At 44.3% G+C, this 12733-nt stretch overlaps 1 protein-coding gene across 2 annotated transcripts in view; it reads right to left on the bottom strand.

Annotated features, from left to right (window-relative positions):
* STXBP1 (syntaxin binding protein 1) overlaps positions 1-12733 on the bottom strand; it is a 73525-nt gene that overhangs the window by 25277 nt on the left and 35515 nt on the right. For both annotated transcript variants that reach the window (XM_042964043.1, XM_042964044.1), the window contains exons 2-7: positions 12120-12169; positions 10423-10504; positions 5582-5658; positions 4648-4726; positions 3361-3464; positions 1285-1433 (exon numbers count right to left, since the gene is read on the bottom strand). In XM_042964043.1, coding sequence (XP_042819977.1) covers positions 1285-1433; positions 3361-3464; positions 4648-4726; positions 5582-5658; positions 10423-10504; positions 12120-12169 — 541 coding nt within the window. The remainder of the gene's footprint in view (positions 1-1284; positions 1434-3360; positions 3465-4647; positions 4727-5581; positions 5659-10422; positions 10505-12119; positions 12170-12733) is intronic.

Genomic DNA, 12733 nt, shown 5'->3' with positions numbered 1-12733 from the left:
ACAGCACTTCCTGGGGCCCCTCCCGATTGTACAGAGTGTGGCTGCTGCCACCTGGCCAGGCGCAGCGCTAAAGCAGCTCTGTTCCCAGCCCCATTCCTCCCAAATGAACTCCAAGCTCCCCTTACCCTGTCAGAAGCTATAGCCTAGCCCCCCATTTCTGAACTTCCACAGGCTTTTGTCAGGAAACATCAAGAATAGAGGGAGGTATTCTTCTTCCATGGCTGCACATTCCAGCAGACAAGGAGGCAGGCAGGACAGGGGGCCATGCTGATCCTCAGCACTGCCTGTTCAGGCCCCCCGCTCCTCCTACAGTGGCCACCCCTTCTGGGTCTCCTTGCCTGACTGCTGCTCTCACTCCCACAGCACTGCACTCGCTCCCCTGTGCAAATCCCCCAAAGGTTCCCAGGGAGAACCATTGACCGACACAATCCCAAACGTGGCATCCGGGGCCTCTAGGAGCGGCTTCATCTTGCCCCACTGCCCTACACAGACACTGTGCCAGACTGCCAACCCTCCTCAAACTCATCCTTTGTTTTCCCAACTCCAAATATTTGCGCATCCCAATGGCAAGAGCCAACTGTCTACACAAAATGCCCTGTACTCCTCATTGGTCTATTGGAATCTGAACCTGCCCTTCAAGACCTAGCCTAAATGTCACCTCTGGTCTCTCAGCTCGAAGGGCTTTCCCCACTTGGGATGCCCTAGCCCTCAGCTTATACTGCCCTCAAGCACTGGTCTTGCAGGGCCGCAGTTTGGGTGTGCACAGCTTACACACACACGTGTTGGTAAGCATGCTACCTACCCTTCCAGATCAGGGCTCCTAAGGACAGGGACTGTGTCTTCAGGATAAGTACACAGCAGGTAAGTGATACGTGAATGACTTTATAGAATCTGGGGAATATGTCCTTTGGAGAACTGTCCTTGTATTTTATGTTACTCTGGGACACCTTCTGCAAAGATAGTGTTTGTTTTTAAAGGTTGGAAAGAGCTAAAAAAAAACAAAAACAAAAAAAACCCCACAGGAAACCTGGGTTGTGGTTACACAGGGGTTCAAATTTAGCAATTAAGTAACTGAATATATATATTTCATGACCTTTTCTGTATGCACTATATTTCACAATAAAATTTAGAGAATATCAAAACGTTGGAAGAATTATAAATGCAAGAACACTCAAATCTTAACCCTCTTAGGACAACTGCCAGAGGAATCTCAAGGCAAAAGGAAGCTCCTCGCCCAGTGGACACACGAGAGGCCACTGAAGGCAGACTGGCCCGCTGCCTTACCCCCGATACCGCACAGCCGGGTACTCCTTCAGGGTGGCACACAGCGTTGCAATCTGCTCTGCCAGGCGCTCCAGTATTGGGTTCTTCATCTGAGCCTTGTGGGGACTATAGAAGCTCTGGAAAGAGTCAGCAGAGTCCAAGGAATACACCTGAAAAGGAAAAGAAATAAGGGAAAAAAAAAATATATATATATACACATACATATATATATATATATATATATCATGTTAGCGTGCAAAATGGTGAGCTCTCGGGAGTTTTCTCCAACCTTGGTAGTGAGTCTGTAGAACATGTTTTCATTTATTCTACAAATATGTGCTGGGTGTCTGCTGCAGACCAGGCACTGTGCTAAACACTTGGGAACTATCGGTGACCAAAACATGACTGTCCTCGAGGAGTTTGCAATCTTACAGGAGAAGGCACACAATAAACAATAAACATAATGACAAGTAAATTACATGATATGTGAGAAACTGGTAAGTGTGTGAGAACACAACTCAGCAGGGGAAGAAGTCCTGGGGGACTGGACAGGGAGGACACCAGGCCTCCTTGAAAAGGTGATGTAGGAGCAAGGGCTTAAAGGAGGTGAGGACCAGTAGGGGGCTTTCACATGGAAGGAACGGCTAATGCCAAGGCTCTGCGGCAGGCATGTCCCCAGACTGTCTGATGAACCATGAGGCCAGAAGAACAGGAGAGGAGGGTAGTGTAAGCCCTCATAGGCCATTGTAAGTTTTTATAAAGTAAGGGACAAGCTGGAAATTATCTGTGACTGTGGGCAAATAAAGATTTTTATGGATTTAATAATTTCCTATCCTTATAATAAATATGTTGTATTTTTCTTCTTATTCTAGAAGTTTAACATCTCCTCTTAAATTACCTAGCTCATCAGCTATCAGTGTTTTCTCAAAGTCTCACTTATATAAACTACCCTGATCTTCTACAAAACCTGAGGTTAAAAACAAATTTATCACTTTTTAAAAATACATGAAATGTAATATTGGTTGATTACACTCTCGGTGTGAGCCCAATCCAGGTGGGCTCACACAGAGAAAAAAAATTCCTGCCTTCAAGCTAGGAACAGGCTTTATGTCAAGCGCTAAGGGAAAGACACTGTCTTTAAACGTTCATGCTATACTGGGGCGCCTGGGTGGCTCAGTCGGTTAAGAGACCAATTCTTGATCTCGGCTCTCACAGCTTGTGAGTCTGAGTCCCCGTGTCCAGCTCTGCACTGACAGCACAGAGCCTGCGTGGGATTCCCTCTTCCTCTCTCTGACCCAGTCCCCGCCGCCCATCAAAATAAATAAACTTAAAAAAAAAAAAAGTTCACACTGAATGTTTTCCATCCCTCCTTACTTAAGAGTAGGTCCCTCTCCGGTGTCTAGAAGCTGATCTATAAAGACGCAATACGCCAGTCATCTTTCACCGTTTGCAAAACGCCTAGGAGTCCTGTTATTTTTGCTTCTTGTTTGCCGGGAGAAGACACGTTAAGCAATCTTGCAAAACTAACATAAAAATTCTGTATACTCTCTCACAATCAGCTTCACCTTTTCTAGCTTAACAATCTTCCCAAGGGGAGAGGTTTGTGGCGGCGCTCTGGCATCTGAAGTGTTAACAGCCAATGACGAAGGCTACCATCTGCTACTCCAGCAGAGTGTGAGCGGAGGTTATCTCTGCAAAAACCAGTCTCCTGTGCAGCAGATGGGTGTTGTCTGATCCCTTCCCCTGCTCTCCTTCCCTGCTCATTTTGGACTGGCTACCTTTTGCTTATTCAAGGAGTCAGCCAGCAGGAGTGAACGCTGCGAGCAAGGATGAAATGCATACAAAGAAAGGTGTGAGGGCTGAAAAAAAAAAAAAGTCAGAAATAACCGGAGAGTAAGATGAGGGCATCGGGCAGACCCCTGAGGAACTCTGCTTCCATTCCATCAGCATCCACTTATGCACGTCATTCGGCAATTCTGAATACACAATCTTCCTCCCCACCTCTCCTCACTACACACACCCCTCTGAGGATTTGCCAGGGTTCCTGATTGAGCAGCGAGGATCCAGATTTTCCATGCACACCCCACTCAGCCTCACCTGGGACTCATAGGGGAGAAATGCAATGTTGATTTCCGTCAGAGTCTTGATGACTTTGGCTGCTCGTGATTTCACCAGCTCATTAAACAGGGCATCTGGACAAGCTGCAAGAATATGACAAAAGACAGCAGGCTTTCCTGTCCGCTTGCTGCTTCATTTCAGCAGTTGCACACATCTGGTGGGGTTTTTATTTTATTAGGATTTCAAGAAGGCAACTGGAACGTTCGTCCCATCCTAAGATATCCACTAACTATAAGGTATAAAGGGAATGTAAAGCCACCTAAAAGGCCCTCCACATATAACAGAGAAACAAATGACAATAAGATTGAGATTTGAGAGCTAATAAACTACTTTCTGATATCAGGGAAAGGAAAAAAAACCCCATAAGAGATTAAGAAGGGGATAAGAAAAGGGCCTATGATACGAACAAACACCACACATCTGACATGTTAATGAAAAATACAAGGAAGAAAATTGAAACCGGCGGGAAAGGCAGTACAGGCAGTTCTCCTGGACCCTTGAAGGAACTCAGCCGCACACGAGACCCACCTGTGGGGAAACCAGGACTGCCAAGGGCTCTTCCGAGCCAAACATATGGCTTCGGATTCCCAGAAATGCTTTTTTGGTTTATTATTACTAATGTCACGTTCCTGCTCTGTTTTTCACCCAAATTCAGATAGTAAACAATTATTCTTCGTAAGAACCCTTCCTCCTTTTCTCAGTGGCGAGTTCTGTGGGACTTTCCCTAAAGAGAGGAACGGAGGGCACACTGTTGTTGCTGAACTCATGAGCTAGCCAGCTCGGCCACCCCTCTTTGCTATTAACAAAGAGTGACCAAGACGCTTCTGCATGAGGCTCCCTGTGCAAAAAACCTCCACAAAGTAAGAAAATGAACCCCAGGATGATGACGCAGGTTCTGTCTGCTACGATCACCACTGGATTGGACTATCTTTGTAGCTGAAAACCTGATGGAAATACACTACAGTTTACGGTGATATCTGGAAGTCTATACAGTGAAACATCAAAGCTAGCATTGGACATTTCTTCTCAGCACTCAGCCCTCTAGTCCTTAGAAGAGGTGCTATTTTTCATCAGGAAGGACGGCATGACTGAGTAGGTTTGTATTTGCGTGTGTTTATTTTTATCTCTTAGGCAATTTATCTTCTGAAGAGAAAATAAAAGATCAGGAGAAACGTGGCAAGAACCATTTCTTCCCTATTGACCAGCCTTGCTGTGCAGAGACGCTAACCAGGAAGGACAGGGGTGGGAACTGCCAGCCCTACTTACAGTCAGTGAAGAAGACGTGAGCAGCCCGGTACTTAGCGGTCGGTGGGTCCTTAAAGTCACTGATGAGAGAGTGGACAGACTGTAGAGGGGGGAGAAAAGGAAGGAACTGAATCCAATTCTGCCAGCAAATGTGGACCTATATCTGAACTGGGCTAAATCCAAGCTGCCTGGACAAAACAGCAGGGGATTTTTTTAATGTAGAATTCATGTTTGGCCATAACAGAATTCTGAAGCCTTAAAAGTAGGACTGTTTCAGAGTTTAGATGAACAAAATCCTCCTTAGCTCATTCCAGAAGACCGCATCAGTTCTTTGGAGCCACTATAACTTGGGTTCCTGAGAAGATATTCACAAAAGAGGAAAGTGGTCAAAAACCTTCCAGGAAACTCACATTGATGAAGTGCTGGCAATTTAGTTGCATCTGCAAAAACTCAGCTGTAAGCCAGTTTTCAAAAGTGAAAAGAAAGGAATGGAAAACTGGCAGGAATTTATACAGATTAAGAGACCTAAGGCAACTATCAAACAAAAGCAAGGAGGTGAATCTTGTCTGGACACCGGTTTGAGCCAATCCCCCCTAAAATGACAAGACAGGTCAATTTTGCCATAACCTGGATACTGACAAAACAGACCCAAAATTATAGAATGCCAGAGTTGCGGAGGTGAGTCACTACTCAGACACAGAGGGTCTCCTCCCCGGAGAGGGAGTGCGTGAGGGGGAAACTGGAGAGACCCGGACCCAGCCTTCTGGACAGCAGCTGTGTTTGAGAGAGCTTAATGCACCCCGACTGCACACTGTACCCCTCCTTCCGTGTCTGTGGACTGCACGCTTAATCAGAGCAGTGTGTTAAATGCGCGCTTAACCTAGAAATGTCAGATGCTCTGCACCAAGCCAGCACGTGCAACCTTAGCCAAAGCTCTCCTGGGGGCGGGACTTACCTTCTCAGACGGAGTGATGAGATACACAGCCTCCAGGCTGGGCAGCGGCTCTCTGCGCTTGTTGATGTCTTCCACAACTAGACAACAAACAGCAGCCCACAGTCAGTAAGAAAACATAAGTGGTGACCATAAAACTAGAAACAATCTAGACAGGCCACCTTCAGACTGCTGCAGGTAAAAAGCTATGGGGTGTGGGGTGGGAATCATTTGCCCCTTCCCTGCAGGGACCACATTCCACGGTCTCACAAGGCTCGAGATGTTAGAAAACCTGGAATTTTATCACACTAAGTATCTCCCATTTCAGTTTAAGTAACGTCTTTGATCTCTTGATTAAAAATGGAAAATCCTTGGGGCGCCTGGGTGGCTCAGTAGTTGGTTAAGCGTCCAACTTCAGCTCAGGTCATGATCTCGTGATCTGTGAGTTTGAGCACTGCATTAGGCTCTGTGCTGACAGCTCAGGGCCTGGAGCCTGCTCCAGAGTCTGTGTCTCCTTCCCTCTCTGTCCCTCCCCTGCTCGTGCTGTGTCTCTTTCTGTCTCTCAAAAATGAATAAATGTTTGGGGTGCCTGGATGGCTTAGTCGGTTAAGTGACCTGACTTCGGTTCAGGTCATGATCTCACTGCTTGTGAGTTTGAGCCCTGCATCAGGATCTGGGCCAACAGCTCAGAGCCTGGAGCCCACCTCGATTCTATGTCTCCCTCTCTCTCTGCCCCTCCCCCGCTCATTCTCTCTCTCCCTCTCTCTCAAATAAACATAAAAAAATTCATTAAAAAAATGAATAAATGTTAAATTTTTTTTTTTATTAAAAAAATTTTTTAGGGGGTGCCTGGGTGGTTCAGTTGGTTAAGCCTCTGACTTCAGCTCAGGCCATGATCTCACAGTTTGTGGGTTCAAGCCCGCTTCAGGCTCTGTGCTGGTAGCTCAGAACCTGGAGCCTGCTTTGGATTCTGTGTCTCCCTCTCTCTCTGCCCTTCCCTGACTTGTGCTCTCTCTCAGAAATAAATAAACATTAAAAAAAATTTTTTTTAATTTTTAATGGAAAATCCTACCTCATTCTGCCTCTTCATTTTTTTTTTTCTCATCTGTCCTAAATAATCCCAATTCCTTTAGAATTTCCAGGTTGAGTTTATCAACAATTGGGTAGCTTCCATCATTTTCTTTTGTATATCGCATGAAGATATTCTAAACATGCCGTCTACATACTACTGTGCTTCTCAAAGGTTAAATATTATATTTTGTTAAACCATAGGCATTTGGTTTGTTTCTTTTATTTATGTCAGCTACTTCACCTGGAAAGAAGAGCTTCTGGGATAATCCTCATCTTACCAGCCACCTGATAAAGCTTAAGACGTGCCACCTCACTGTACTGTCTTCTAGCGAAGAGAGAACAGCACAATCACTTGGTGCTATCTTCCCATGCAGATGGTTTAAGCAAATAAAAGCATCACTGTAGGATGATACCTTGTAACATTTATAAAGACTTTTCAAATATTGTGATCATCCAAAGATATTTGAACATCCAAATAATGTCCAAATACCAAAATCCTTCAAGCATCGACTTTACCAGTGGCTGTAGACTTCTGAATTTCATAGGCCCATAATACTTCACCCCCAGACCTTTTGGGGGTTCAGTGTAGGATTGCTAACTTTTCAATTCTGCCAAGTAAGGACCTTTTTTAGAACCCACGTTTGAGGGTAGGGAAAAGTCTGTGTGCAGTAGGGAGAGAGCTGAACCCTCATCTACCACAGGAAGCCAACAGATAACATCCACCATCGATGAATCCGAAGATAACAGTGTAGGTTTCTGTCTAGAAATATCAAAAGAATAACCAGAAGAAAGAGTAGACCCTGAGGGAGAAGAGAGTGGGGCAGGGTGCTGCTGCTTGTTCATCAGAAGCTCCTTAGCTCCATTTGGCTCTTTCTCCCCTTAACTTTTGCTTCGGTAGAGAAAAAAATAGCTTTAAAAATTCAATGAAGAAAATAACTTTGGGGTGCCTCGGTGGCTCAATTAGTTAAGCATCTCACTTTGGCTCAGGTCATGATCTTGTGTGAGTTCAAGCCCTGCATCGGGCTCTGTGCTGACAGCTCAGAGCCTGGAGCCTGCTTCGGATTCTGCCTCCCTCTCCCTCTGCCCCTCCCTCTCTTGTGCTATGTCTCTGTCTCTCAAAAATAAATACACATTAAAAAAAATAAAAAAAAATAGCTTTGCAAGCTCAAAACAGGGGCAATGCCTGGTCTTAGATCACTGAATGACAAAAAGTCACATTAAAAGCTATGTATTCTCATTTATAGGACTATGTTTCTGATGACAGATTACCTGGATTTGGAAAAAGTTTTTAAAAATGAAGGACTCACAAGGTGTGATTATACCTCCCCAAATTATTACATTATGTATGCATATGTATATATTTCACTTACATTTAATCAATAAGAAAGTCCACAATATATTACCATAATTTCACAATTTGAAAATATTTTAACACCAAACAATAGGAACAACACAATCTTAGAATAAAGGACAAACCTTTGAATGAAATTCATTTAGCTTAACGAAATCTCAACCCTTTTAGTTTTTCCTCCCGTAATTGTGATTTGGTAATAATTTTGACAAAGACCAGCAACAGTCTGTGTTTTTTTCCTAGGAAAAAAACTAGGAAATGCATTGAAACAGATGTATTATTAAAACGGGTGTGTTCCATCCAACACTTTTTTTTTTTTACAGGAAAAACAAGTTAACTTCCTTGTTTGAAACAATAGCTCGGAAGAGAATGCTTTTCAATCAATGCTGTTTCAAAGATTAAAACCATGATCCCTCTTGGGGTGCCTCGGTGGCTCAGTCAGTTAAGTGTCCGACTCTAGCTCAGGTCATGATCTCGCAGTTCGTGGGTTCGAGCCCTGCATCGGGCTCTGTCCAGCTCAGAGCCTGGAGCCTGCTTCAGATTCTGTGTCTCCCTCTCTCTCTGCCCCTGCCCTGCTTACGCTCTGTCTCTTTCTCTCTCTCCTTCAAAACTAAGTAAACATTAGGGGCGCCCGGGTGGCTCAGTCGGTTGGGCGTCCGACTTCCGCTCAGGTCATGATCTCGCAGCTCATGAGTTTGAGCCCCACGTTGGGCTCTGTGCTGACAGCTCGGAGCCTGGAGCCTGCTTCAGATTCTGTGTCTCCCTCTCTCTGCCCCTCCCCCACTCTTTTTCTCTGTCTCAAAAATAAACATTAAATAAATAAATAAATAAACATTTAAAAAAAAATTTTAAAGCCTATTTGTTGTGAAACTGTAACACACACTCCAAAGAGTGAATAAAACATAAACATACAAATAATTACAGGCACCTCCGTGGGTTAAGTAACCCCCTCTGTGGGTGAGGTACCTGGGTGCCTCCGTGGGTTAAGTAACGGACTCTTGATTTCGGCTAAGGTCATGATCTCGTGGTTAGTGGCTTCGAGCCCCGAATCGGGCTCCATGCTGACAGTGCTGAAACTGTTTGGAATTCTCTTTCTCCCTCTCTCTCTGCCCCTCCCGTGCACTCTGTCTCCCTCTCTCAACATAAATAAGCCAACTTAAAACAAAAAAAAGTAAACGCCTGCATAAGCGTCACCTCAGTTAGGAAACAGAACGGGCCGGCACTCACAGAAATGCACTTGCTACGTGCTCACTCCCCTCCTTCCAAAGGGAAGCACCATCCTGACTTGGATGTGACCATGTCTCTTCATGGTTTTACCACGTACACTGCATTTCAAAACAGCATAGCTTAGTTCTGCCTAGTTTTGAACTTTATATAAATTGAAGCACACTGTAAATATTGTTTCTTTCGCTCAACATTACTTACTAGATCTATGCATGTGCTTGTGAGTAGTCAGAGTTCATTCATTCTCGTTGCTATACAGTATTCTGCTATGCGACTATACCATAACTTATTTAACCATCCTACTCTTCACGGGTGTTTTAGTTGTTTCCAATCTGGGGCTATGTTAACAATGCTCTGTGAGGGGCGCCTGGGTGGCTCAGTCGGTTGAGCGTCCGACTTCGGCTCAGGTCATGATCTCATGGTCCGTGGGTTCGAGCCCCGCATCGGGCTCTGTGCTGACAGCTCAGAGCCTGGAGCCTGTTTCAGATTCTGTGTCTCCCTCTGTCTGTGACCCTCCCCCGTTCATGCTCTGTCTCTCTCTGTCTCAAAAATAATAAAAACGTTAAAAAAATTTAAAAAAAAAAAACAAAACAATGCTCTGTGAACATCTGTGCATGTGCATTCTGGGCACACAAGCCTGAGGTTGTCGAGGACACACGTCTAACCATCTGGCTTGCAGAGCACACACACTTCAATTCTACTAGACACTGTCTGTGTTTTTCAAAGTAACTGCATCAGTGGACACCCCGTCATATAGGAGTTCCTATTTTTCTACATCTTATCTGTCACTTGGCATTATCAGAATTTTAATATTCCAATCTGATGAGTGTATAGCAAGATCTCATTCTGGTTTTAACCAACTAATGTGGGCGGGCAATTTCTCATGTATTTATTGGCCATTTGGATTTCTTCTGTTAGGTGCCTGTTTGGGTCTTTTGTGCGTTGTTTCCATTGGTGGCCTGCCTTTTTCCCCCTTGATTTAACCTTCCTTTCGGCATCCTTTACCGGATATTTAATGATCATCTAGTACTGCATCTGCTGCTGGGAATTTAGTGATGAACAAGAAAGCCTTGGGTCTCTCTCAAGAATTTGCAGTCTTACTACGCATGTTATTGGAAGAATCTGAAGTCAAGTGAGATAACAACAAACGGGGAGGAGGAAAGCTTGCCACAAGGAGAAGGCCTGACCGTCACTCAAGGACAGAGAGAGCTGCACTCACTTGTTATCCCCTCGGTCATGATGTCTGTCATCTTACAGCAGGAGGACAACATCCTCATGCTCAGCTGATCGACCACCAGCACCTGGAAGCAGAAAGAACAGCTTACAGCCTACATGGGACCTGCTACGATTCTCTCATAAGCTTACGAAGTCAGACTTCAAAAAGCGCCCCAGAAATACAGAATATTAAGTTATAAATATTTCTGATGGGCCAGAAGTTTGCTGAGATACATGCTAGCTTTTATCTCCCACACCACACCGAGACCTAACCTAGGAGTTAGAGTTTGTTCTCGGTAACTTGACTTAATTGTATCAACTTAAAAAAATTAAGGTTTTTCCATGATAAAGAAAATGACTACTCATAGAAAAGCAAGAAAGCAAGCAAGAAAGACTGACTCATCTACAGCACCCACACTCAGAGAAACCTGTATTGGAGATTATTTTTTTTACAAGGAGAAGGAACACCCATGCTACATAAATGGCATGGAAGGTGAGGCCTTTGTCGTCAACATCATTAGGATGTACTGGCAGGGGTGCTGTCTGGGAGCATACTCTACCTCAGTCCACACTGGGAGAACGAGAACATACCAGGCTTGGTCTAAAAGCTTCATCCCTGCAATTCGTCAGCTAACTTCCCATCTCCATTCAGCCCACAGTTGAAAGAAGAAGCTGGGATCTAAAATAAGGCTACTTCTCTTCCTCTTTAATGATACAAACTGAGGTAACAGGAACCAGACACAATGTGGAGCGGAAAGCTCTAAGAACCAATTAGTTTTCACTTTATGAGTCAACTTTCTCAAGATCAAAGTTCACCAGTCCCTAAATCTATTCCTGATGGGAAGGGTAAGAGAGAAAGAGGACATGTATAAAGAGTTCCTGCCAGATGGCCTCCACCCTGGGTGATAAGGATGAGATGTGCTGGCTAAAACAGAATCTCACAGGGCTGAAGAGGAGACCAAAATCCTTCTGTACCAAGCAGCGCTGTCGTTCCTGGACCAAGTGAACTTGAAAATGTGTGGGCTCCTGACTGTGGGACAACTTAGGGGCAAGAATGATTGGCATAAATCCTCCAAAGACACACAAGGAAATTCAAGTAAAACTGCATGTTCCCCTGGCCAGTATAATGCCCAATCTCAGACAACCAAGGGACTTTCAGAACGGAGCACAGCACACTTCCCCACTTGAATCACCCACTCCGGTAACTGAGGATGTAATCAATCTGACTGGCTTAAGCATTTGCCTCCAGCGTTTCTCTCACTGTTCTATGAATAAACAAGCTTCCTTTTTTGGTCTTCTGTAGTTACAGATAAATGGTTGGACCAGTTGCCTGGGCTCCATGGAGATGCTTCAGGGCCACCAGAGGGGCTTCCTTCTTTCTCACCCATAGCAAGTAGAATAATTTCACCTTCTTCTGCTTTATAGAAGGGGTGCTGGGTTGAGATTTTGTTTGAATAAAAGAGCTCCACTGGTAAGTGTCTCACCAGGTGATCTTTAAGAGAAGCTTATGGCCAGATTTCTTAACCAGGACTACATAATAACGAGGCACAGTGGATCACCTTTTTCTGTACTCTCTGGACACAGCAAAGTCTTTGATTTCCTACTTATATACCTTTCCTCCAACTCCACTTTCTTAAACTTTCACCATTCTTCTATTTTCACATGAATGTCAAGGCCATTAATTGTGCTTCCTCTACTTACCTTCCACTCCCCCTTCTTCTTTACCTTCTTTATCACATCATGCATGATCTCTAAAAAAGGAGAGAGGGAAAAAAACAAAGTAAGGAAGGAAGCAGGGAAGGAGGGAGGAAAACTTAAAGTAATGTCAAGGACTTTCAACAACTGCCTATTATGTTAGACTAGGTCATTTCTCCCCAGCAGGCTTTGTTTTCTTTGTCATGCAATTCAACCAATCTGCTTACTGAGCCATAATCAAATTACCACAAACTGTTCCTGTTCCTTTATTCTTAATTTTTTTTTTTTTCTTAAGTAAGCTCAAGGCCCAACATGGGGCTGGAATTCACGACTCTGAGATCAAGAGTCACATGCTCTACTGACTGAGCCAGTCAGGCACCTGTCTTCCTGTTCCTTTAATTTGGCAGTTCTCAAACTTTTTGGTTTCAGGACTTTACACTCTTAAAAATTTAGGACTCCAAAGAGTGTTTGTTAGGTAAATATCAATAGATGTTTACCATATTAGAAATTAAACTGAGGGACACCTGGGTGGCTTAGTTGGTTAAGCATCTGACTCTTAGTTATGGCTCAAGTCATGACCTCGAGTTTCATGGGTTCAAGCCTGACACTGGACTCTGCGC

Source organism: Panthera tigris, chromosome D4 (genome assembly GCF_018350195.1).
Source record: "Panthera tigris isolate Pti1 chromosome D4, P.tigris_Pti1_mat1.1, whole genome shotgun sequence".
Classification (NCBI taxonomy): domain Eukaryota; kingdom Metazoa; phylum Chordata; class Mammalia; order Carnivora; family Felidae; genus Panthera; species Panthera tigris.
Note: the sequence above shows the minus strand (reverse complement) of the source record. Positions and strands in the feature narration are given on the sequence as shown.